The 27,863-nt window shown below is 32.2% G+C and overlaps 2 protein-coding genes and 1 pseudogene across 3 annotated transcripts; 1 reads left to right on the plus strand and 2 right to left on the minus strand.

The window, feature by feature from the left end:
• Positions 1 to 4,352: 4,352 nt before the first annotated feature.
• LOC102626440 (alpha-galactosidase 2-like) lies at positions 4,353 to 7,391 on the minus strand (annotated as a pseudogene).
• Positions 7,392 to 11,441: 4,050 nt separating this feature from the next.
• LOC102626142 (TIR-only protein) lies at positions 11,442 to 12,946 on the minus strand. Its single transcript, XM_006468157.3, has 2 exons — positions 12,261 to 12,946; positions 11,442 to 11,885 (listed from the first exon to the last, which is right to left on the minus strand). The coding sequence occupies exons 1-2, from the start codon at positions 12,752 to 12,754 to the stop codon at positions 11,771 to 11,773; spliced, it is 609 nt and encodes a 202-aa protein (XP_006468220.1). The 5' UTR covers positions 12,755 to 12,946; the 3' UTR covers positions 11,442 to 11,770.
• A 9,831-nt stretch (positions 12,947 to 22,777) lies between these two features.
• On the plus strand, positions 22,778 to 27,856 carry LOC102614489 (COP1-interacting protein 7). 2 transcript variants are annotated; one of them, XM_006467780.4, is made up of 10 exons: positions 22,778 to 22,990; positions 23,255 to 23,291; positions 23,405 to 23,581; positions 23,885 to 24,018; positions 24,131 to 24,183; positions 24,287 to 24,339; positions 24,448 to 24,600; positions 24,972 to 25,222; positions 25,493 to 27,216; positions 27,319 to 27,856. In XM_006467780.4, the coding sequence occupies exons 1-10, from the start codon at positions 22,957 to 22,959 to the stop codon at positions 27,535 to 27,537; spliced, it is 2,835 nt and encodes a 944-aa protein (XP_006467843.2). In that variant the 5' UTR covers positions 22,778 to 22,956; the 3' UTR covers positions 27,538 to 27,856. The 2 variants fall into 2 exon arrangements, with proteins under 2 accessions (XP_006467843.2, XP_006467844.2); XM_006467781.4 differs by having other exon boundaries at positions 23,495 to 23,581.
• The last annotated feature ends 7 nt before the right edge of the window (positions 27,857 to 27,863 follow it).

Below are 27,863 nucleotides of genomic sequence, written 5' to 3' on the forward strand. Positions count from 1 at the left end.
TTTAATTCGATAGTTGTGTCTTAAAAAGGCCATTTGAGGTTTGCTTAAGGGGTGATACCAGAAATAGATTGTGTTCACAATTAAATGTTTTGCATGATAACTCGTAATTTCTTTTTTTCTTTTTTCAAATCTTATAACTCGTAATTAAGATATTGTTGGCCGAGTAATGGGTTTCTACTCTCACAGCCAGTTCGAGTTTCCATTTAAAAATGGAAATTTAAAATTTCTCTCTCTTTTAAAAATAATTGAGTGATTTTTTTTTTTTCCATCAAATATGAGCAGAACATATATTCCTCAAATGCAAGTTTAAGTTATTCGTACTTTTCACCATTTTCCAGAATTTTAAAAGTAGGTTGAGAAATGCCATCAAAATCACCTTTTCAATGCTGAACATAAGTGTGAGGGTACCGGTTCGAGCCTCCGCAAACGCATTACATGAGTTTAATTTAAATTTTCTTTCTTGGAGTTCCAGAGCTTGAGTGAAGGTAGTCTTTCTCCCAGGAAGGGAGTTGACGTCCCTCGAATATTTGAGAGGATTAAAAATCTAAGTGGTATCATATTAGAATTGATATAAACAAATCTCAGTATTTATATAATTATAAATATCATGAATAATAGTTATCGTTAAAAAAAAAAAGAGGCTGAACACAAGTGCGCTGGGATTGGTAAAGCCCGTGACTTTACATTGCAGCACTTTGTCCTCGGCAAAATCATACTATGTGACGTCCCAAAATGTCGGTTGCGTCCGTTTCTTTATCTAATTACTCATTACATCCGTTCCTTAGTTTTAACAAGACACATGTCTTCATCTAATTTGTCAGAGTTGATTACATCCAACATATCCTTAATGAGAAGAATCTGATTTCGATTTTTTTTTCTACTTCGAAGAATTGATTCTCAGAATCACAGACACGGTGTTGGATTTGTATTTCTCGTTATTTGAAAAAAAAAAGAATAAATAAAATTATTTTAATTTAAATCTTTCGAACATTATGCACATTATCATTTTTCATTAAGTTTTATTACAAAACTACTTTTTTTGTTTGTCGAGAGGAACTCATAGAACAAAGCATCACTTGAATTCTCCCAAATTAAATTTTGTCCCATTCAGGTCTTTGACCAATTAAAAAAAAAAAAAGGTAAACAACTTACGGATAATCTAAATAAATTGAGTTATCTCTCACTATTTAAATTCATAACAGTCTGGCTAGTTCATCAACATTAGTATAAAAAAAAAAAATCAAAACTTTAAACAAGATGCTTTAGGTTTGAATCCTGCTCATATGGGTGGAGGGAGATTTTAATTACTATATTCATTTTTCACTTAATTTTACTAGTTACAGTTTATCAATACTACTTAAATAAAAAAAAATGCAGTTGGAATTTAAAAAGCCTTAAGTTAATTGTAGAATAGTAGATTAATGGCTTATTCTGCCTATCCCCATGAGGGCATCATAAGCAGCGAGTCTAGACCCCAATAACATCACTGCCAATGCAGCAACACATATAATCTGGTGGCTAAGTCCCGCGTACTTGATTCTAGGAAAATCTCCCACCAAACAAGCAACAAACACAAGTATCATTAGCCTTGTATTGAGACGGCAACAGAAGCCTGTATGAGTAATATGTGAGAGATGCGTACTCGAACCAAGATGTGAAAACCGGCAGACGTTGAAGGAGATATTGGAGAACTATAGTTGCTGTAATTGTGCTAGCCACCTTCTGTTTCATCAACACGGCACCAATTGCAAGTCTTATACTTTGAGGCTTGATCAACCAAGGCTGTGCAGAGAGTAATAGATAGAGTGCAGAGAAAGTTCACAGTAGTGGATTTGATACGTGCCATCCAATATGTCACGACGACGAAAACTGTTGGAAGAGTAAGCTCCATTGGGAGGTCACCAATGGTTTTAGCCACGAAGTAAGATGATAACCTATTCCAAGCATCATTCGCTCCAGAGGATTTGTAAGAATAGCTTGAAATAAAGCCAATATCCTGCAAATCTGCTGTAGAAGAAAAGGAGTCCAACCTGAAGTTAAAACAGTAACAAATATGTGAATTAATTATATGAATCCTGTGGGATGTCAATTGGCTCAACTGTTATAAACTTTTGGGTCGCACATAAGGTTTTTGAACTGAGTTCACCTGGTCTTGTATGTTGGTAGTACTTGATTGCCACTATATAAGATCTAGAATAATAGAAAGACCCAAAAGTTGACCAATTTTGAGCCGCAAAAAGAACTGCTTTGTCTGAAGTTCCTTTTAAGCAATTCAGAAGATTGCTGCCACCAAGTTGTGCTCCAATTGCTGTTCTTCTTGTTTCCTGGACCAATTAGACTATGATCACCCACTTCTTGAAAACTTGCCTTCAATTTTTCAGAAAGATTACTCTTATACGCTGATATTAGAGTTTCTTTTAAAGCTTTCTGGTCATCTTTTGGATCTCCGGAAACAACACCTACGCATTAAATTCGAGGCTAATAACTTGATTTCCACATAATCTAATGTCAAATCTTTCTCATATATGCAACAAAATGCATACCATTTGCGAGATCTAATAGAAAATCTGAAGGATTCATGGCTGCTGATGGTTCGAATCCAATGCCGGCAAAGTAACTCATCACTCCATCCCCCTTCCCAACGTGTAGACTATTACCTTCTGAGTTCTGATAACAATAGAATTTTGGTTAAATATGTAAAATAGGCTACTGGCAGGCTAATGAATAGTCATCAAAATTGCGCGTCCACTTTTAGCCGAACACCACGGTACCAACAAAATTTGCTTAGCAATGGTGGAGTCAAGACCTGAAGCGGGTTCATCCAGAAACAAGAGACTAGGATTAATCAATAGCTCTTGTGCTATACTAACTCTCTTCTGAGTTCGCCTCCGGAGATTCATGTCCTAAATCCTTCCCTCACAATGGTGCCTCTACATCGAGTCATGCCAAGTTGATTTGTCACTGCCTCAGCCTGTAGCATTTTCTCCTGGTTGGTGAAACAATTGGCAAGCGAAAAAGGGCAATGAACACTAGTGTTTCTGTGACTGTGAGGTGAAGATAGAACACATTGGAATGAGCTACAAATCCAGTTTTGCGCTTCACTGTTCTGGAGAGGGGGTTATTATTGTAATCTATGTTTCCTCTGGTTTCTCCAGTACTAAGCCGGCCTCCCAAAGTTGTCGGCAGAGTTGTTTTGCCTCTGCCTGATGGGCCTAGTATGGCAAGCAATTCACCAAGTGACGATACACCCCTGATCCCTTTCAATATCATTTTCTCGCATTTTTTTCTATGTTTAAAATAGAAAAAAAAAAAAACCACGTCCTCGAGTCTTAGTTTTGATTCTGTTCACCTCATCTTCAAACTGTAGATTTATGATAAGTGCATTAGAATTTTAGAAGCTGCAAGCTTGCAAGTTGCAATGTACGTTTAACAAGCTCTACTTAATTTGAATAATCAAAATGAGGCCTTTGTTGTTCAATTTTTTCTAACAAACTGAAACATTCAATCACATTTTTGTAGCAAAACCAAATCATTCATGGACGTGTAATTGATAGAAGGAGCTTATACATATGGGGAAAAGCCTAGGATTGATGAAGAAGAAAATTAATTTCAAAAAAAAAAAAAAGGTGAACCCTTCATTGTGATCAGTAAATTTGGTTTCTTAAAAATGTCTTCAACAACTTGATGTCTGTGTTGGGCTTCTAAACTCTCAATCTTCGCATCCATATTTCCTTTTTAACTTCGTTTGGTACTTTATGTTCTATGCAAAAGAATGACCAACTTTTGTTTTGCTTTGAATACGGTAAAGCATGTGATTATAAGATCATGACGAAGCAGAGAGAAAAACTACTACACTCAAGAGATGTGTGAGGCCGTCTGAGCGTTAATTTTCTCATGCTGTTATATGTTTTTGTTGCGGGAACGCTATTGCTATGGGTTCTAATTCTGCTGATTTTAAGATCATTTAACATGTCTGATTTTCACACCTCTCCTCTTTGGCTGCACTTGACCTCAAATTTTATTAAGTTAATTTAGCGGTGGGAATCTAATCACCTGATATTCAATATCCATAAACAAAAAAAAGGCTAACGTATCAAGTTCTAGAGAAAGCCCATGAGCCCAACTTCTTTGTCCTAAAATCCAAATCATGCCATGACCATGAGTCACTCTTGCACTACATGATCATTAACCATGATCTCCACCACATCGGTGCAAATTAAGAAATACAAATTACATGTTTTAATTGGATTTATAACAGCTTAATATCACCATCAAAACAAAACCATTTTAAATAATTGATCAAGCAATTTCAGTACTATAAACTTGGTATAAATAGTATTCATTCCTGGAGAAATAATTGTAAACAAAATCCTTTAAAAAAGAAAATTCACCTCGTCTCAAAACTTGCTTGATTGATGGGATGACATTTTCAATTGAAGGAACAAAAAGCCTTCTTCAGTTTCTGGCTAGATTGGAGTAAGAATATACATCTTGCAGGCATGAGGATCAACATATGCAATTAATCCATAGCGTTTATTCATCGAAACAAACGAATGCTGCAATCAAAATGATAATTAGGGTAATAACTCTGCTCAAAAGGGCAAAAAAAAGTGCATTTTTCTAATCTAATTTGCTAATGAAATTTTATTGTATGGAAACAGGGCTACTCTGTAGTTCTGGAAAGTACTTCATACCGCCACAAGTCTCTGACAATAACCGGAGCTGGTAAAGGAATTCCAATTTCTCTCCATGTAACAGGAAACTATCGCAATTCTTCCTTTTGATAGCGGCCTTGCCCAAATCTGCATATTGTCTTGAAAATATGATCGGTTGAGCCTTAAAGATTTGCTGCATTACTGTTTATGTTGCATGAAGATGTTTCTAGATGCAAGAGATTGCACTATTCATTTGAGTAATTTAGTGTTCGAGACAATACCTCAAGGGCACCTTTTGATCGTATTTTCCTCCTTGGAACTCCTAATGGATCCTGATTGACAACTATCACCTCTTTGTTTCCGAGGATCTTCAGAGTCTCTCCGCTTGCTGATCTAATATCGTACCCAATGAGCAGAGGGCCTGTCAAACTTTGGTGTTTAGATTCTATAAAGTACTAACTAGTTGCAGCAATTAAATACAAGAGAAGCTACTCACTTTCATGAGAGGCCAGATGCTAAAATGAGACCGGTACTCTTCCAGGCTCATCCCACCATTTCCAACTTCTAACATATCAGGATCTATTCTGGTCAGAATCCAAAAGTTAGAAAAATTATATATCACACAAATATAATCCTTGATTTGCATCAAAGACATGCACAGTTTCATTCAATAGCATAATGGTTTTATCAAATGCTAGGACTAATTGATTGTTATCGGTTACCATTCCACCTGCCAGGTCCTGCAAATCTTCCCCAAACGTTGTTTTGATCCGCAATGGATGTGATACTGAGAGAATTAGAGATAAAATTGAGTGAAATCAATTATATGAACATCATATTTTCTTTGAAATTATAATCAGCTGGGAAATTTGTACCTCTCCCATTTGTCCCTAATGTCCCCCGTAGTTCTCCAGGCATTACGTACCAGCCCATTTCGCTGGATTTTCGTCCCCCCTGAGAGAAAGTATAGCCATATTTCAAATCCTGATTTAAATATATCGATCATTTTATTTCATAAATTTCAAGTACTCACTATTCACATATCGAGTAAAGTATTGGACGGCCAGCCTTGAGCAATGCATAACTCATCTTAGTATATCTGTAACCAAAGAAAAATCTTTATCTGTATTGGTATTGAGATAAATTTGAGTATAAACATTGGGCCAAGATTTCACGCAAAGTATTGTTACCTTTCTTGAGGTTTTGAACCATCATGGAAGCAGTTATCATACTTCAAGTAGTCAATCCCCTGCACCAATATAAATGGCCTTAATATTGTTAAGTTGTGATTAATTAGTTTTTATCAAGTACTTTTAGAAGTTAAACATTATTATAAGTTTTGTACAAAAAGATGCTAACCCATTGGGCAAAGGTTCCTGCATCTTGTACTTCATGTCCAAGAGAGCCTGGCATTGTGTTGCTACATGTTCTAAAACTGTAACCACAAAAAATAATTTCAAATTTCCTAGGTAGTGTTTGTGATTTTTAACTTGGCTTATACGATGGTATACAGTTAATTTACCCAGCATCAGAATATATCCCAAGTCTTAAACCCTTTGCGTGAACATAATCAGCGAGGGCCTTGATTCCAGAAGGAAATGTTGAAGTTTTTGCCCTTAAATTACCCTCCAGTCTCGCTCACTTTCTGCCCAGCAATCATCTGTTTTGGACGTTCGAAATTCAAATGGGAATAGCAGGAAAATGCTTTCTCTGAGTGCATGATCAGCTTAAAAGGCTTATCAATATTTACATATTTGTACCCAAGTGCCGCCAGACCAGTTGAAACAAGAGCCTCAGCTGTTCGTAGGAATCAAATATGACTTGAAAAGGTCAATTTCATTAATGAAAAATTATTGAGAACGTTCATCAGAAGACAGGGATAAGGACTGCTTAATTTCAACTCCATGAATTCAAATATTGACAGACTCTTAATTAATGCCACAGTCTCATTGAGGTTTCATTTTCATTATTCGTATTTTATTTTGTAGTGTTCTTTTAATTTGATTTTCAGTCAAATTGGCGTACTACAGTTTAGTTTTGTCATTTTCAACTTTTAGCGGGTGTTAATCAGAATGGTGTAGTCCTAATTTGAAACAATCAAACAGTTGGACTAATTCATATCTACACGTTTAACCCAATTAGAAAGCTCATGGGGCCGATTCTAGTTGAGTAAAGCACGGTTTCTGTTCACCAATCACAAAGTGCTTATTCGATTGAGTAAAGATGAAAATTTATTCAAAATTTTGAAATTTTAATGCAAAACATGCATTTGAAAAGATTTAACACACCATACACATTACTGGTTAAATCATAAGTCATAACTAAACTTTTAGAAATTAGTCTGAAAAACCTCTTTGCAAGTACTTTCAAATTAAGTATTCAAAAGCTCAAATATATTATATATAGTGAAGATATTTTTATTTTAATAAAGTAAAGATACTACTAGCAGATAAAAAAAATACATTCCTTAATGTATTGAAATTTATTTATTTTTTATTTTAACGTGCATTCTCACTTTAGTAAAGTGAGGAATTGAGGACGCCATATTCCAATTTCTCCCAAAGCATTGAAAGCCAATGAAAATGGAAAGAGAGCTTGGTCAATATAAAAATTAAATCAATAGCAATTAGTATAAAAAGTAAGTACGTGCCCCATGGGAGGAGTCCGAGCGAGGCCATTGGCTAGAAGAAACTGGGTGTAAGCGTTGCCTGGCATTGGTGCTGATGTTGATAGCATTAGTCAGAGTACTGACGATTCGCAGAATAGCTAAAACAACGAAGACGGACCCAACAACAGCAAATCCCATTTTCATTTCTCTAAACGAAGCTTTGGGATCTATATGCATATAATAAATATATGTTTATATAAAACAAGGCAGCGATGGGTGACTAGAGCGGGAAGAAAGATGGGCAAAATCGTAACACTGTACTTTTTTCACAAGCATGAAAAGAAAAATTATAGTGAATCATCGCCCATAAATAATTAGACGACCTCTTAATTTTAATTTAATTTTAACAAAAAAATATTAATTTCGATAATCTTTTAATAGACGGGCCAAATATCGGTGCTGGCATGAAAATTATGAACAACACAGCAATTAATTGGAGTAGGTAGCTGTCGGTGGGAAAACATGTACAACCTTTGTTCTGTTTCATATTTTGTCTGATAACATTTTGCTTTCACTTCTATCGACAATTCGACATGGAGTGGGACATGCACGATGGACTTATTACAGAAACTGCGCGTCTGCGCCATATTTTTTTTATTTATATGTGAATTTTGTTATTTAATAAAACCTACCGTTGGAAGGATGCATGCCTCAAGGTTATCAGTGCAGAGTTAACTTAGCATTGAAGTCTTCATGATTTTCTACTGCACGTTTATGTATAGTAATATATATTTAAAATTTAATTAATTTTTTATATTTTAAAAAAAAACCATAAATCGTATCTTTAAAAAAAAAAATAAAACGTGGGTTTAGTACCGAATCTAAATCCCTCAAAATTACTTACAAAACATCATAGCTCACTTCACATACAATACTTAAATATTTATACATAAAAATGCTTTGTTTTCTATGTGAAGACTGAAATGGTTTTTGATACATTAATTACATCAATCATATCATTTTTAATTAATAATCTAAATGTTTACTCTTCACTCTAATCCAATTAGACAATAATTATTTTTCAAACTGTTTTCTTGACTTAGTCGCCTAAATTCAATATTTGAGAGGTAGTAATTCAAAAAACTAATTTGAGTTTTATCTAATCCTATTTTTTATTTAAAAAAAAAATCAATTATTACACGGATCAATATGAAAATTGCTAATCAACTTAAAATGTTAAGTACTTGTTTGGGGTAAAAGTACAACGATCAAGAACCCATGAGCAAAGAGGTCTCCTCGACCAAAAGCAGCTCATCGGGAGAGCTCATCCACAAGGAGCCGTCTTCTGGTCGCCCAAATACTTCACTTGGGTGGGGGTATGCGACGAGAGACTCTGGTCGAGGCAGTGTCGAGCCAACGACGGTTATTCAAGGTATAGATTCTCTCTCAAGGGCCCGGGCATGAGATCCACTCAAAAACGGTTGCGACCCCCACTCACCCATGATGGTACAACTGGCCCAGTAATGATCGTGGAGACATGACTGAATATTTCGGATGGGTATAAAAGACACAAAGTTGAAGGTGTAGGGGTTGGATACTCAAACACTGAATTCTTCTATATCTCCACTTTCCTTTATTTTTTGGGATTTCTCTTTTTGATCCCTTGGGGAGTTTTAAAGCAAATCCTTCTAGACTTAAAAAGAAAAAGAAATTATAATTAAGCCATATGATTGGTGACACAATTTTTCTTAAGTAAAGCCCAAATTGCTGACTTGAGCGTCAAAGGATTTACGCTGGAAAAACCTTCGACGCCTTCTGACTGGTTGTTGTGTGTGCGGGAGCCTATTGAGGAGAAGCTCAAGGGCCCAAAATCTTGCTCGTCAGGAGAAGAAGCAGCTCAAAATCATCCCCTGTCAATTATAAATTTATAAGTGTCGAAGTGGAATCTTGCTAACAGTACTCGAAACAACTAGCTTAATTACACATTATTCTTTTATAAAATGATAAGGATCTCAAAAGAGAAAAGATTCTATCATTTGTAGAAAAATATCAAATCAAGTTAAAACTGTTGGAATTTTTTTTTCTTCTTATAAAAGGGTATGTGTGGGCCCGAGTCAATTTTTACTTCGTTAAAATGTTTATATCTTATAATAATGGGACATTTTGTTGTTATTATTTTGTTTTTCAGTGCTGAATCATTAGAGAGCGGGTGCGGTTTCTCAATCCTCATTCTTGAGTTGAATTAGTACCGCAAAATTTTCTGACTTGCGGACAGGGATCGGTGGTCTTATTGGCAGTCACAGTCATGGCACAATCAGGCAAGCAAGTAAATTTATAGGACAAAGAGCTCAGTGCAAACTGGCCTTGTATCAGCTAAGTTCCAACAACTTTCCTCTCTCCTGCAACGCGTGGATGCTCCCCACTTGCTACGTTACATACAGAGTCTGTAACGAAGCAAGGTCTTATATTTTCTTTCGATTTCGGTGTTTTCTAGGGTGTTTCTCCATTGCTAGCGTCAACTTCCCCGAAACTTTATACGGTCTCATTCCCCAAGGAAAAAGAAAAACCCAAAACGTGTCCATCTGTATCACGGCATATCGTTACGTTTTCTTAACCCAAAATTTCATCAGAGTAAATCAATTTTTGACAGTATAATGGATAGAAAATAATACGCAGACAATACAGCATCTTTAAAAAGTGCAGAATATCAATGTACAAAATCTTTAAAAGTTTAAATTGAAAACCAATTATATCTTGGAAGTATGTTATTTTTTTTTTTAATCTAATATTTTTAGGAGATATACAAATATAACACGGGAGGATATTAATATATTACAAATTAATTGCTGAGTCAAACTATTAATACAATAATGACACGAAGACATAGCTGAATCCCACCACTTTAGAGTTAAAAAAAAAAGAAAAAAAAAAAGAGCATACCAACTCAAATTATATTTTCCAACTTCTGATCCCGTTATTAGTTAAATCACGGAAATTGCGAAGCTTCTTCGACTATCCGAAGAAAATTAATAATAAAGCAATCTAGTAACCAGTATGGGTGATAGGTCCTCACTTACGTATAGAAAAACAATTTTTATATTGTCATTTTTTTTTTCCGAAAGGAGTTCTATTATGATTTGTTTTCAAAAAAGTTCCTCTATGATTATTTTCGAATAATATAGGCAAATCTCGGCCACAGTTAAGATAACAGATATAGACTAATTTGTCGGAAAGATATTAGAATTAATAGAACTGTGAGCATGGTTTTCCAACGAAATCGAACTTCTCACCTTTTTCCGAATATGATAAAAATCTATTATTTTTAAATAATTATTAGCTAATAATCTCTAACATTTTTATATTAATTTTGCTCCGCCGTAATTGTAACCATGTTCTCCCACCGAAATTGAACTTCTCACCTTTCCCAATATGGTTAAAATTCCTTAAAAAAAAAAGGGGTTAAAATTCAATTATTTTTTTATTATCTATAATCTAATAAACGCTTAACGGTTTTAATTAATTTCGTTCCCTTCGAAGTTAGATCAAGCATGAAATCCAACTTCACCGTAACATCAACGGTCACCATTGGGGAACTATTCAATTTTAATATATTGAAGCCTATGGAGCTAATTCATGCTAAAATAATAATAATAATAATTGAAGAATTGAGAGATTATGTAGTGTATATAATGAATGGGAAAAAGTTATTTCAGATATTAAAAATCAAAGTAGCATTATTGATTACCTTATTTCCAAATTATTCTATTCTTTTTTAAACATTCTATTCTCAGTAATTAAGAATTCGACTTCAGTATAGACATTAAAATTCAGAATGTCAATATTCCACCTCATTTTTTTTTTGTTTTAATTGAATAAATGCCATTTTGTGTGAATAATGTTAATAACATTTGCAGAAAATATGTTCCATTAAACTTCTGCATTGCATCCACACATTTCCTGCGAATGCACTTTAATCTTTCTCTTTATCGGGCACTTTTGCCGTCACATTTAAAAAAAATATAGTAATACGTAGGAACCACGTATAAAAAATATAAATAAAATGGAATCAAAGAGAGAGAGCAGTTTAATTAATTAATTAATTAGCAACAATATGTTTTTTATCATTCTAAATTACAATATATACGGAGACATAAATATGGAAAAAACAGTAGAAATAATTGAAGCTGAATACGTGTTACAAAAAGTTCAGAGCATACAATTTTACAAGTGAGATTTGTAAATCTCGATGAACCATCTGCAACACGAAGTTGTTGCAAGATGAAAAATATGAATATTTTAAAAAATTGTACAGTGTATGAAGCCTGCTTGATCATAGGCCTGATAACGAACAATTGCAAAAGAACAAATGTGCAATGAAAAAGAAACACTTTTGTTTTCTTTTCTATACAGAAAAAGTAAATAAATCAATTAAATAATAAATTGGTTAAGAAAAATTAAAAAAATCAAATCAATGTACGAATTAATGAAAGAATATTCATTATTAATTTTAATAATTCTGCAGAAAGCCCATAGGTTCCCTATTTGCTGTACTTTCTTCCTCCACTTCAATCAAGTTATTGATCACCGCATCGGTTGCTGTTGTTAAGAACTCTGACCAATCCCTATATAAAATGAAACATTATCTCAAGATCAGATTCTTATTAATTCGCGCGCAAACACACACATATATATAGAAAGAGGTGATATATATGATCTAAGATAACAGATTTTATTAAAGTTTAAGATGAGTTGACAAGGATGTGAAAATATTTTTATAATATTATAAACTGTCTAATAATTATGTAAAAACATGTTAACACAGTTGTCAAATGTTTTCATAACATTGTAAAATGATTTTTTAATATTTTACAACATTATAAAGGATTTATCAATACTTTGAAATCTCTGATTGACATTTTAAAAAATAGAGACCCTTGCACCAGAAAATGAATACCTATAAAATCAAACTTCAATTTTTAAAAAAAAATAATACATACCCATTAATTGAGTCAAATGTGAGTCCCACCGTGTACTTTGCTTCCTCAAGAGCCCGTGAAAATCTCTGCAACTCCTTTCTAGAGCAAGTTCCATTATCAGGAACCTGAAGCTGCGACGGCTTGACATCATAAAAAATAGGTATAACTTTCTTCCTGGACTCCATAATAAGAGCAAGCTCGTGGAGACAGAAATAGGACTCGCAGTAACGAGGAGAAAACACGGCGACGCCGAGCTTACAGTGCTTAATGGCGGTATCAATTTTATCAAACAACCTGTCCCCAGGCTTCATATTTTTGCTATCCAAGAAAGGATTAAGCCTCAGCCTTGAGAGGTGATCGTGAAGCAAGCCTGCAATGGTCCTCTTTGTGTCGGTTCCCCGATGATTAATGAACACATCGCATGGTCGACGGGTAATAGGCAATTGGATTTGGTGGTGAGGACGATGATGAATGATTTTACGGCACAAGCTTTTGGTTGATGAATAACGCTGCATGGCACCTTCAAAAAGCCACTGAGTTTTTATAAATTAATTATTATTTATTTGTTGATGAGTTTCTTTTTTTTTTTTTTTTCTCCCCCCTCAATCTGATTTTGTTTGTATGGTGTTGTAGGATTTGAAGGGAAGGTGTGGGGTGTATTTATAGGTTAAAAAATTAAGATATTGGTTTGATCATGACTGAAAGGCAGGGTTTGATTTCAAGGAGACGACTCTTGATAAAAGATGAGAGCTTTTGAATATTTTGACTACTCTTCATAGGCTTACATGGAACTGCAATACCAATATACGAACCTTCAAACACGTTTATTCTTTATTTATTTATTTTGCAGGGACAGGCTGACATGGTCGTTTAATGAATATATATATATATATATATATATATATATATATATAAAACTCAGATTTCTTATATTACTTAGAAATTTTTTTTTTCTGAAATCTAAATTTTATTTGGTTTTAGATATTTATCGTTTTTAAATTTTTGTTTTGTGTTAGTTATATCTGATTATAAAATATTTAGGTTTGAATGAAAAAAATTAAATATTTTAACTTTTATCTAAATAGCAAAACATCTGAATAAAACTTTAATATTCTCTCATTAATACCCTTTTTAAATAAATTTATATTCTATTATATAAACTATTCTCTTATTACTTTTTTATTTATCCCTCTTTTTTGTTATATGCACGTATTCAACTATTAATTATTTTTTTGAATGAGAATTTTAAACATAAAAGAACTTAAGATAAGTGTGTACAATATTTCCCTCTCTTTGTATTTATATATACTATTTTTATAATAGATTTTAAATTTTATTTAGTACATTAATTTTAATTCAAATGATTAAACAATTTTTAATTGACTTATGTAATTAACAAAAAAAAATACAGTGTACTAAAATAACATTATAAGTATCATATATTAATGTAAAAAATACATGTGCTGTGTACACACACACACACACTCTCTACTTTTAATACTTCGTTAAGGTAAACATTATCATTTTTTTACTAATCAAATAAATTATTTATAACTTATCATTTGTTTAACCAAAAAATATAAGTATTGTTAATATTTATTAGGCTATATATGTCAACATATTATATTTCAAATGTTTTACTTTTGACAAATAAACAACTTAATTGTTATATTCAGATATTGAAAGAAGAAAAACAAACATGTTATTCAAATATATGTATTCAGACTTATTCAAATTTCAACCAAATTCATATATGTTCAGATTTTAGACAAAAAAAATGAAACTATGAAAGACTACTTATGGTTTGTTTATTTATGGAATGGAGAAATGAGAATCCAAATAAAAATGTTTGATAGTGTTTACTTGTATAAATATGAGGGTGAACAGGAATGAAAGATATAGAGCCCATATATTTTTGGGATTAAAGAATAGGAACTTGATTCCCAAGAGAGTGAAAATCAAGTTCCCATTCCTAAAATTGACTATTTTACCCTTATTCAGTTATTAAATTTTCCATTTTATCTTTAATTTAAATATTAAAAAATTAAAATAGCAAAAGCTAAAAATCAGAAACCTTAATTTGCAAATCAATCCACCACCAGTAGCTGTTCATCTCACATAGCACCTATACGGTTATTATTATTAATAATATTTTTATTGTTATTATTATAATTATTGTTGTTGTCATTGTTGTTATTAACAATAATTTTTTTGAATAATAATAATCACAATTATTATAACAAATAATAATAGTAACAAATGACAATAACTAACTAAGAGTATTTTAATAACTTGTAACAATTCATTCCGATATCAAAACAAAGTAAATAATAAATATCAATACAGTCGATTCCGATTCTGATTTCTACAACTCAAACAAATATTTTATTCTGATTCTCATTCTAGCTCATTCCAATTTCCGATTAATAAATCATTAAAAGATTTCAACAATTGAAACAATAAATAATACTCACAATTTTATTAATTTCTGATGCTTGTATTTCTAATGTGACATTATCTTATGACTTTCACTTGCCAAATATTATTTATCTCATTAATTGTATATTGATTTTTATATTTACATTTAACCAATATTTCAAATTACATTTGTTTGTATACAAACTTTTTAAAATGATGTTAGCTCTTTAATTTTCTTAATGATTTTGTAATAAAGTGAATTGATACATTCAAATCAGTATGTTCTTTCTAGATATAGAAAATATGAAGAAAATCAAGAATTGAAATAAAATTTCAGGAATTTTCTGTTCCTATTTAGACTATATCATGAGTCATTAAATTTCCCATGATATTAAGCAGAATGTAAATTAGACATAATTAAGTTATTTAATGAATGAAATGTTATAATGGGAGATTGTCAAATTCCTCCATACTAAAATCATTATATACTACTTTGTTCTCTTAAAAATCTCACAAGCACCATTAAAGAAAAAGAGGGATAAACGGGTCATTTGCTTGATAACTTATCTTGAGAACATAAAATATATATTTATTATAAGAAAAACGTTTAAAAAATAATAAAAAGCACAAGAAAAATATTACATCATTAATTTTTTATTCATACTAAAATATATATTTTCTCATTTTTAGTACTCAATTTTTATTTTTGTTTCCATTGATATGATTTATTTAATTTATAATAAATATAAATTAAATTGTATTTGAAAACAAAGATAATACTATAAAATTATGGATTATTAATTATTATGAAAATTATAGGAGGATAAGTGATGTATATTGATTTCATTAGACAGAAACTGAAAAACTCCCGTAACCAGTTAATGAACTACATACAAAGCAGCTCAATATGTAAGCTTATATAAGTTAATTGGAATTAAATTGAATTAAATTAAAGTTCGAAGTTAACATGAAAATCATCACTTAATAATTTGAGTAAAGCAATCCAAGCTAGTACACTTTAATTCTAAAATTATAATGATCCCCAGATCCCGTGAGTCGCTGTCAACAAAAGTAATTTTTTGAAAAGGAAAATTCTTTTCAACAAAAATAGTTTTACGTCAAGAGAGTTGTGTGAATTCCGGACTGGTGAATCGACAACGAGATTCTTGACTGAGTAAAAAAAAAGAAAAAGAAATAGTATTTGGACAGCGCTGGGACCTCTTTGTCCGATTAACGAACCATCCAAAGTTTGACTGTGAGTACATAGCGCCAGCGGTCGTACTTTTGGGTGACAAGAACGAATATTGACTTTTCGTCTTCTTATATCCTTGTTTAACAAGAATGAGTTGTAAAAGATTTTCATGAAACTGAAACATCAAGTGTCTCTGCCACGCACCAATGCCACAATGAAGGTGTCAGTTGTATAATCGATTTATAAATATTAATAATAATATTTGATGTAATATTAGCAACAATCTTATGTAACAGTATTTAAAAAAAAAAGTATCTCGTTGCCACGCGATTTATGCATTACATGAACAACGAGAAGTCAAAATTTTACAATAAATAGAAAAAAAAATAAAATATTAATTAGCATGGCATAATAATTGTATAAAATTGTAATTCGAATGTACTGGAAATGTGGGCATGGCGACTGGTGACATCGGTCGTCGAACTATTTGGAGAAATGCGGCGGACAAATAAATTTTTGGAGAAAACTATAGTGCAACGATGATACGGTATCACCGTTGCACCGTAGCCGGACCCTAAATTTTTGCCCAATTCAATGAAGAATTTCAATGCAGCCAAGCTTACTAGTCACATGTCAACTGTTTTGAAAGATCAAAAATGAAACTTAAACTTTCTCCACACTTCTAAATTGAATTGGCCTACACTTCACGTGCCAAAAGCATATAATATTTTTGGAATACAAATCCATTCAAAATAAAAGAAAAACTTGTTTCTAAGGAGTAATTAATTAGAAAGCTTTACTTTCTCATCAAAAGGAGTAATTAACTATTGCGTAATATGTTATGTGCTGTTCGGGTGTCTTTGACACATGTATTGTATCAAAGTATGTTACATTATATAAACTGTAACACAATTTTATGTTTGTTGTAGTATGAATTGTTTAATATATAATAATATTTTTAGTATTATTTATGGTAATATTTATATTAAATTAATATTTTTTAGATTTATTAAAATTTTAATATTTTATTACTGGTTATATTAGATTAATTATATAAATTTATTAAATAAAATAAAAATAATTTTAATCACCAACTAGCCACTCATGCCCCCGTGTTCCAGTATCTTTTAAATGAAATTTCGGTACTATATATTGGTATCCTTGGTGTTGGAGTTGCGAAACAGTACAACTATCACTAGTAACGAAAACGCCATATATAATAATAATAATAATAATAATAATAATAATAATAAAAAGTTTTTGATACTGAGATTTCACTCAAAAAGACACCGGAACATGGCAGTCGATGACTGTATTTTCAGTTTGGTATTCTTATTAATTAATACATTATAAAAAAATTATTTTATTTATTAGCTAGTAAAAATTAAAAATTAAAAAATTAAAATGAATCTAATGCAAACCCGGAGGGCTCGGATTTAATTATGTTGTAAGTGCTGCATTATAGTGGCATCATAATATAGCCTTATAAATGCTTTTATTGCATGGTAGGGTTGTGTAGTAAACAATTTTGTACGTTATCATAAAAATTTAACATCTAATTGGTAACTGTGACAATCTTTGATGTAATACCTATAATAACAATAAATCGACCCAGAAAAAATGTATCACTTGACAAGACTTGGTCGAAGTTGAAGAGTTAGGAATTTGTTATAAAAATATCATAATTATTTCTCTATCTCACCCGTTTTCTTTTTTTTTTTAAATACAAATTACAACAGGAAAGACTAGTACTAGTCTAAGGCTGGGCATTTGATTTGGTTTTTACTGAACCGAATTGAAATTTGTTTGTTCGATTTTGGAAGCAAAGATCAAATGGGTCGAAAAATTAAGAACCAATCGGTTTGTGTTTGATTCGGCTCAAAATCAAACCCAACCAAAAAACCAATCTATTATCTTCTTGATTAAAAAAAAATAACAAATAAATATAAAAGCAAAACACAAATTCCAAAAAATATAAAAATAAATAAAAATGCTAAGTCTCCGTTTGGTATAAATTAAAAAAAAAAAATTAGTTGTTTAGTTGTCAATGAGAGTTTATATTAAAATTTATAAAATCATCATAATAAACAAGTTTTTTGAAGTTATGTTATAAAAAAAATGAAATAAGATTATCAAACAAGTAAAGAATATTTTCAACATTTTTAACACTTAAAAAAATATTTCAACCTCTCCAAAAGCCTTAAATAAGTAAACAATATTTTAAACATTTAACACTTAAAAAAATGTTTTCCAACCTCTCCCAAAAGCCTAAAATTTGAGATTTTATTGGTAGAAGTAAAATAACTTATTTAATCTTTAAAAGCTCTACTTAAAAACAATCAAACAATAATAAAAATTTTGAGCTTATGAGATTAAGTGCCTATTTGGTACGACTTATCTAATGGTCATAAATGTTTATTTAATCTTATAAGTACTTTTTAAAGATTTTTTTGGTACGTGGTTGTTTTTTAGTAGAGTTTTTTATGCTTAAATAAGTTAATTTACCTCAACTAGAAAAATCCAAAATTTTAGCTTTTGAGAGTAGAGGTTGGAGAGCCTTTTTGAAATATATGTAATATAAAAAATACCCTAAGAATATTTCATTAATTACATAATACCCTTATTTATATACAAAACCTACACAATAAAAATTATTGCTGCCATTTGATAAAAAATCATGTTGTCGCTGCTTCACTTTTTTTCCCACTTTTTTTTTAATGAGATTGCCGTCACTTTAGTTTACTTATTATATACAAAACCCTAACAATATAAGTTATTACCACCATTTGAGATAAAACTCATAGCCACCACTGTCGGTGAAGAGCGTACCAGATATAATAGTTCGTGCTACTATTTCATCTTTCTTTCTATTATTATTCAATATATTCTCTTTGGTAATTTAATTAGACAAAAGTGTTTTTAGTTTGGTAGAATCAAATAGTCTAATGATTCAAAAGATATTTTTGATTGACAACCAAACACTCAATAATTTTTTATCAAAAACTCTATTGGTATAAGCTTCACTAGAATAACCTCTACTCTTATGAGCTCTATTCAATAAGTTGTACTAAATATAATCTAAATAAACATTCATAACTATTAGATCAACCATACCAAATACGCACAAAAACACAAATGTGGACAGCGCTTATAAACAGAAAACACGTACACTGGTTGCTCATTAATAATTGATTTATTGGTTGGTTCAGTAGCTTTAACAATTTCTACAAGGTGAGCTTTTTCATGGGATGGTGACGAGCAATTTGGTTTTGGATTTCAAGCTAGGTGGGGTGTATCAGAAGTGCTGGTGATTTATAAATAGAAAGAGAAATTTTTTATGAACAGTTTGTGAAGTTCAATCTGGACCAATCTGAACCGATCGAACTATAGAATCCATCCAAACCAAATCGAAATATTTTGGTTTGGTTCCAAAGTTTGATTGGCATTGATTTCTAATATTAAAGAATTGATCGGTTTTGGTTCGGTTCGCTTCTTAGCCTGAACTTAACCGAATAGTACCCACTTACAAAAAAAAAAAAAAAAAAAGAGGTATTAATTTAATTTAATATACTTCATTTTTTTTTTAGTTATTTGTGGTATAACACTGCGATTTCACCTAAATCATATGTATATTTCGTCATTGATGACCAATATTTTTCAAATCTATTCTCTACAGATTGAAAAAAAAAAAGAATGGCTTTGAAACAATTTCGTATTCATTCAAAATATGCTAGTTAGAGAAGTAGTTTGGGAGCAAAATCTGTAGGCTAACTTTGTATTGGAGTGGGTCAAAGTAACAATAAGTTGCCAAATTTTCCTTGTTTTTAGCAGGTCAAAAGAAACAAAAATAGAATTTGATGCAAGGAGGAGGCTAGCTACATATTTTAAATATTAATTATTAATATTAAATAAATATAGTACTATTATTTTAAAATAAATATAATAATATTATATTATTAAATAAAGATAGCATATATTTATTAATTCTCTATTAATATAATAATATTATTTTTAAGTAATTTTAACTTATAATAAATGTAAATTATTATTTAGTTAAATATAATAATATTATTTAAATAAATATAATTATAAATTATTTTATTTTATTAAATTAAATTAAATTAAAAATAAATGGTAGAAAATGGAGAGGTGGGAGTGGATGGGAGTCCCACTCCCACTCCCCACTCAAAAAATAAGTGAGGCTCACGGAGCGGGATTCCCAATCTCTCTCTATTTTGTTGAAGTAAACACTGGAGTGGGAGAAATTCACACTCCCCACTCCCACTCCAGAAAATAAACACTGCCTTAATAGATAATTAATTTAACTACAGTGATGACAGAGAATTAATTTAACTACAGTACTGACAGTGAAAGCTCGTAACACAATCTGCCGTCAATTTGATCACATGAGTTGGGGAACGAAGAAAAACTCATTTTCCGAAGCTTCCTTCTCCTTGATGCCTACATTTTCATGCGTCACAATAAAAAATCCAAGAACCCAGCAACTATTGATTTATCAGGACAAGGAAATTAAAAATGAAAATTGTTAATTACCTAGGAATCTATTTCTCTATTCCTTTAAATAAATTTTCTTCGCCCATCAAGATTGAATTGAAAAAAAAAAAGAAAGAAAAGAAGAAAAAGAAGATTCTGGTCGTTACAATTGCATGATATTTACAGCACCCACTCTTCAATTCATGTGCATGCTTGTAATGAGGTTCATCAACTTTATATAACGGATAAAGATGAAAAATAACTTTATATAAGTCAAAAATAGATCAATTCTCCACTTCTTGTTATTTGCAAGATCATGAACTTTATTAGTACTTAATTGAGTTGCAAAATTATTAAGTTAATAAGATGCCAAAGCTTAAAATCAACTAATCGGCCGGTTTAAATGGTTTATGACCTTATGCTAGGAAAATTCTTTGTAATAAAGGAGAAGGAAAATGCTACGAAGGATATTCTTGGCTTCTTCATAAAAAAGTAGGTTGGCTGGCTAGTGCCGGTTTTGCATCAACAATTATATATATAGTGGTGACAATTAAAACAATGAAGAAATTGGGTTCCAGCTAAGAGCTAGAAAGCTACGCAGCTGTTTCATGGTTGGCTTCTCAAAAGCTACATGGCATTGATGCTGAAAATTCGGAAGCTACATGAGGAGTGGTAGATGCAAGGGAGCTTTCATTTGGGTGAAAAACAATCTTTAATTGATTCAATATTCCCACAAGGGGCAGATTTGTTTTCTACTTCAACAAAGTCAGGGGACCAAATGAATCACATTACCAAAGGTTTCAACTGAGAGTTGCCATTGTATATTTATATGGGTGAGATGTGACCATTTAACATTCGACTTTTACCTCCCAGGCTTTTTATATCTTCCATTTCGAATATAAAGGTAACTTGTTTTGATGTAAAAAACAAAAATTGGATATTGTTTGTAGTTTGTACTGTATACTCTCAAGCTCGTTGACTTTTAACGTATATTTATTTTTATGGACTCTTTTATTTAAAAAAAATAATGGTGGGTACAGTATAAATAGATTTTTTACTTTTATATTCTCATATTTTGAATTTTAGTGGTAGACTAAAGAAAATTACGTAAAAAATCATCTGATAAAACCCTTATGAGTATAATTATAGTTACACATTCGATAAGAATTCAAAGTATATTTGAAAGTGTCAGGACGGTAATTTTATATACTTATTAATAAAAGATAAGACAAATAAATTAATATTTTAAAATTAAAAACAAAACAAACACTTATAAAATAATATAAAGTTTATACATCAATATTGAACTTTACTTAAATAAAAAATAATTTATTTACTTAATTTAATTAATGAAGAAAAAATCATTGACCAATTGAAAACCAAAAAATTATATTAAAAATAATTGAAATAAATTTTATTAAATCGGAAAAGTCAATGGACTTTTAATTTTTTATAGAAGGGAAATTCATCAATCACAAGAGATGACTTGGGATCATAAATGATACGACGGCACATGTTCAATAAAGGGCACAACAGCTGCATGTTTCATGTCACTACTCAAAAAGATATAGGGTGAGTTCTTGTCCTTGTGTGACCTTGAATTTGGTAGAGTGCTTGGTCCAGAATTTACTTGGCTAGCAAGGCAGAAGGCCGCCGAAGGGAAGATGAAGCACAGTCGATGATTCCCCAGCTGAGTTTGCTTTGTAATAAACTCAAGTGAGTAAGGGGGCAATCCCTCAGCGGATCATGATTTTCACCTGATCTAATTTTTTCCTAAACAAATATATATGTGGTGATTGATTATTAATAAAATAAAAAAAATAAAGAAGTTAAATCTTATCCATATACTATTACTTAAAGATACATGACATAATATCTTTAAAAGTTCATGAGAACTCAGATTAGGAGGTAATCTTTTTCGGCCGATTTCTTTTGATTCATTGTAACTTAGTTTGCCAATGAATGAATTTCCCTTCTGTAAAATATTCTAATCAAAAGTTCATTGAATTTTCTAATTTAATAAAATTTATTCTAATTATTTTTAATATAATTCTTTTGTTTTCAGTTGGCTTGTGTTTTTTTCTTTATTAATTAAATAAAATAAATAAATTACTTTTATTTAAGTAAAATTTAATGTCGATTTATAAACTTTATATTATTTTGTAAATATTTATTTTATTTATTATTTTAAAATACTAATTCACCACTCTCATATAAGTTTATTTATTTTATCTTTTATTAATAAATATTACGTGTAACTTATAAAATTTATATCCATCGCAACCTCAAATTAAATAAACGTAAATGAGGAAGCAGCGAAAGAAAATCAAAGGCAACAACTGAAAAGCGACCTTTCAACAACCATAATCACAATTTCAACACCGAAATCAGATCACTTTTATCTCTCAAAGACGCGCAGAGGATATTTTTATAATTTTTTTATGGAGAGAGTGCTTCAAAGACAATGACACAGAGAGATGTAGGAATAGAATGTAGCCACGTGGGCCAAAAACCGCCCCAATCAAAGAGCCATTCATGACCATGTGCAAAGCCTCGTCATCTCAGGCTGGCTGGCTGCCTTGAACAGTTGAGCTTTTGATTCACATCACATTCATGCCATGTCGTACTCCAATAGAGAATTGTCCAGGTCAGCTTCTCCAAAACTAAATATGACAGAGGCTACTTCTAACAAGAACATCAACTCGTTCAGTTTACTTTCATCTGATTCTAAGATTATATTTCAAGCAAACTTCTAACTTTCACTAAATTTTAGTGCATATATATATACATATATATGTGTGTGACTGTAAATATATATACACAATGCAATTCCAATAATATTATTATTTCTGATTCTCTCATCTCTGTCACTTCACTTTCTCTGTTTCGATGGACTCTGCGTCTCGCTTAGACTATGCACTCTTCCAACTCACCCCAACTCGTACAAGGTATGTTTTTTATTCTTTTGAGTTTTATTTTTACTTTTTTTTTTGCAATTGCACTTGATGCATTATACAGCGAAGCTTATTTTTATGCTTTTTTTGGTGCTCTGTGTGTAAAGATTTGATCTTGTGCTGTTCTATGGACGAAATAGTGAGAAATTAGCTTCTGGGTTATTTGAACCATTCATTTCACATCTTAAATTTGCAAGAGATGAGATTTCCAAAGGTGGGTATTCCATTACTCTTCGTCCACCAAGCCATGCTGCCCCCTGGTTTACCAAAGCTACATTTGAGAGGTAATGTGAAGCTCCTCTGGATTTTGTTTGTTGCTTCTTTTGTTAATTTGGGAGATTGCCCTTTCGTCTTAATGAAATTATTCAGCATAATTTTCAAGTTTTCCATGAATTACTCTTATCATTTGAATGTTGCTGAATTCCCGAATTACTTCTGCATATGCTTCATTATTTTGCAGTGGCAGTCAATGTGGCAGTCAATCTGGTTTAACTGATTTAAAACGTATTGAGCTAAACACCTAGGTTAAGAGAAGGAATTGAGGAGTATAATTTTCCACTGATTTACCCTCTATGATTTTGTGACAGATTTGTGCGGTTTGTTAGCACACCAGCTGTGCTTGAGAGGTTTGTCAGTATTGAAAAAGAAATTTTGCAGATCAAGATATCGATTCATGCTAATGAATTGTCCGACACTGATGAACATGGGCAATTGGATCAAGGTGTGCTCAGACTTAAAACACTGTTTCCTTAATTTCCATTAGTTTTGAAATTGTTTCTCTTTGTTCATCATAGACCAGTGCTCCTCTCAAATGCTGAAATTTTGTTAATCAGGAAGTGGGTCAGTGGCTCGTGGTATTACAAGGAAGTCAACTGATTCCTCTAAGGTATTTTAGTATACTACTCATACACAACATTTGTAGATTAGTGGTGATATTGACTCAAAATGTATACTAATTACTTTGACTGCCTTTTTGGTGTTTTCTGTAGCTGAAAAGTGAAATTGAGAGAGCCAACGATTCAATACATGAAGAGAACTCCAAGTAATTCAGCTTAACTTTTAAGTTGATTTATTTGGTTAAAATTATTTGCTTTACACCCAATCCATCAAGTATCATTGTCATTGATTATTCGGTTTTTTGAATGACAAGGATTCAACTTCAATGCCTATTGGACACTCGAAGAGCGTTACTCCGGAAAGAGCAAGCAATGGCTTATGCCCGAGGGCTTGCTGCTGGATTCGAAATGGACAACATAGATGATCTCATTTCATTTGCAAATGCATATGGAGCTTCCCGGTTAAGGTCTGAACTCTTTGACACTCCAGCGATTAAATGCAATTTATTGGACCCAAAGTGATGCATAAACAACAACAGTTAATGATTTCCTCTTTTACTTATTCATAAAAGAATTTGAACTTCTGAAACTCATTGGTTACTTTGTTTATTATTCCATTTTCATGTTCTTTGTGCATAGATAAGAGAATGAGTGTTTCTTACTCTGGTCCAATTTCCAATGATAATGGTTTGTTTTATTCTACATGGTAGTTTCTTTTACAAAATATGGGTCACATTTTTTGTACTCATGGCCTTCCTAATCTAATTTAGAGTGATAAACATTGTGCAAGTATTCAAATCTTGAGGCTGCTTGAGTCTTAAACTTGTATTATCTATAGGGAAGCATGCGTAAATTTCAAGGAATTATGCAATAAAAAGCATGGAGATGGTATTTGGATGGAAGAATTAGCGGCAATGGAGGCCTGCTCGCCAGCAGAACTGTCATTTCTGGGAACGTCTGGCATTGTACTTACAAATGAAGCCAGTGCCCCTAATCAGAATATTTTGTCAAATTTTACCAAAGTTGATTTGTGTGGGGATGCATCCAAGGACTCCACGATAAGCAATGCAAGTCCAGACGGCAAGAAAGGTATTTCATGTAATTTCCATTGTTCGTCTTCTACTTAACTGTTGCATGCAACAAAAGGAAGGCAAGGTACATGCAATATATTGGATGCAGGAACAGTTCGTGCAAGCATGTATGGTACATGGCATGTACGATTGTGAAAGCTGTAGCTGTCTTGAATTAAAATTTCTGAATTGGCTTGAGCATCAGCTCATATTTATAGTCTGTAACCATACAAACTGTGTCCAAAAAACACCTGGCTATCCTCTGATGCTAAAAAGCTTACATGTGCAGATGACAACTTACCTGCGTCAGGTTCAAAAGTGCAAGTTCCAGTGACATGGCAAAACCAATTACCTCCGTATATGTACAGTTTTCAAGGCCCTATTCATCAGTTGCCTCCATATCAAGGATATCCTTTTTCTCCTTCTATGCATCCTCACTATGCAGGTAATATGCTGTGGCCTCCCAATATGAAATTACGGGAAGCTAATTATCATAACAACCAGAAGTCATCTTTAAGAAAAGAGAAATTTCTCAACAGAAAAGATTCTGAATCAGAGGAAGACAGACCAACTGAATCCAGTGATTCTGACTTTAAGAGTGACTTAGATTCAAACATTCAGCAAGACAACAAGAATTCTTTGACAGAGCATTCTTACAAGGAAAAACATAGGAAGAAGTCCTCCAAGACAGTAGTCATTCGCAATATCAATTACATTACTCCAAAGAGGAGAAATGGAGAAAAGGGTGGAGACTTTGATGAATCTTCTTCAGAAGAGGATGAGTTCCTTGATGAAGAATCTCTCAAAAAGAAAGTAGATGATGCAGTTGGATTGTTGAAGAAATCCCGAAAGGCTAACTCAAGTCGTCATAAAAAAATTGATGCTAACAAGAGCCTCCATGTTTCAAATGGATCAAATGATGCTAGTGACCAAGCTTTTGGTGATAACTCTGTTGAGCGCTCATCTAAGAAAGGAAAAGGAAAAGATAACTGGGATGCTTTCCAGAACCTTCTCATGAGGGTTGAAGAGAAGACTGATAACAGAGTTGAAGCATTGTGCTCCATGGATGTACAGGATGAACATTTAGTACTCAGAAGCTCTGAAGGTGGAATTTCTTCCACAACCATTCCTGCTGTGGACCTGGAGTTAGAAAAAGTTCCAAAAAAACATATAATTGCTACTGACTCCTTTGTGGTAACTGACAGAGAGGGAGGAAGTGAAAGTAGAGTCAAGTTTTTGGAAGATTTTGAAAATGAAGAGAACTTTCATTCAGTCTTGAAAAGTGAGGATTGTACAGATGCTGATTTGTTGTTTTCACAGAGATCAGAAGAACCCATTCTTGGCATTGGGGATATCGTATCTACTTGTGGTTCTGAATCATCTACAATTAAGACAGTGAAGGGTGAAGATTGGTTCATTGTCAATCACTCTGGGAAACAAGAAAATGAAAGAGGAACCAATGTGCAAACAATCTTTGATGGTGACTGTGTCTTGCCAGTAGGTGATAATCTCCACAGTGAGAAACACAAGGAAGACGTACTTATTGATGATTCCCTCATGATACAGGCTCGATCAGTGACTGATGATCTATATGAACCTCAATGGAAGATGGATATAAGAATGGATGTTGACCTAACCTCAGCTGCCTCTCCAGGAGATGGAGCTGCAAATGGTTCACAAGATAAGCTTGAAGTATATGAACCTAATGACCTTTGTATGGTGCTTGAAAGAGAATCTGAATTTCAATCTTCCAGGGGCTCCTGGAGTATGGATTATGGAATTGATGTGTCATTTGAAGAAGCTAATAAGAGGTGCTCAGTTGCTGAAGTTAGGCTTTCTGATGACAGTGTTGTCGGCAATAATGAAGTTAATGGTTCAAAATTTAAAGGAAAAGAAGGAAGGTCTAAAGTTCCACACGGATCATTAGGGAAGAGCAAACCCGAGCTCATGTCTAAGAGTAGGAAACCATCTCTTGTGAGCAGGCCTGGAGTTCAGAAGAGCAAGTTGGAGAAGGTAGTGATTAGATGTTAGTTGCTAGTGTGAACTGTTGTTTTTGTTATTTCCCTTCTGCATTCTGCATTTCCATTTTAACTTCATCAACATGCTTGTGAGCAGGAAGAAGAGATTCGAAAGAAGATGGAAGAATTATTGATTCAACGGCAGAAAAGAATTGCCGAGAGAACTGCAGCTAATGGTCTTGCACCAGCAGCATCCAAGAAAGCACCATTGCAAAGTAGAACGGCTAAAGGTCCCATTAAGTCAGACACGAATAACATACATGCCGCAACTCGAGCGACAAACAGGATTGGCTCTGTAAAAGTCAGGGCAACTTAAGAAAACGGCTCCAAGCCGTATTTTTTAAAATTCCTTCTGCCGTTTTTATATTGCTTCCCAAGAAGTTGATCTGCAGAGGAAATGCATAACCAGCGATATTTGATTGAAAGCGATGCATCACTGCTCAAGAATTTTTCTTTTCTACCAATGTGTTTAATTATTATTATTATTATTATTATAGTTCTTGGAATAGTTATTTGTTGATCTTTTTCCTCAATTTGTTTTGTATTTGGCATAATCTGGTGACAGTATAATAATGGTATATTTGTTGTGTATTTTTAGAATAATTAGAAATAAATAAAATATTTACAGTGGCTCATTGGCAT

Source organism: Citrus sinensis, chromosome 2, assembly GCF_022201045.2.
Source record: "Citrus sinensis cultivar Valencia sweet orange chromosome 2, DVS_A1.0, whole genome shotgun sequence".
Taxonomy (NCBI): Eukaryota; Viridiplantae; Streptophyta; class Magnoliopsida; order Sapindales; family Rutaceae; genus Citrus; species Citrus sinensis.

Bases quoted from the DNA above. Each gene is read 5' to 3' on its own strand.
- LOC102626142 (XM_006468157.3), bottom strand. From the start codon at position 12,754: ATGCAGCGTTATTCATCAACCAAAAGCTTGTGCCGTAAAATCATTCAT. The intron at 11,886-12,260 runs GTATGTATTATT...CATTTTATATAG, and splicing joins ACATTTGACTCAATTAATGG to GGATTGGTCAGAGTTCTTAA.
- LOC102614489 (XM_006467780.4), top strand. From the start codon at position 22,957: ATGCCATGTCGTACTCCAATAGAGAATTGTCCAG. The intron at 24,019-24,130 runs GTGTGCTCAGAC...TTTGTTAATCAG, and splicing joins ACATGGGCAATTGGATCAAG to GAAGTGGGTCAGTGGCTCGT. The intron at 24,601-24,971 runs GTCTGAACTCTT...TATTATCTATAG, and splicing joins TATGGAGCTTCCCGGTTAAG to GGAAGCATGCGTAAATTTCA.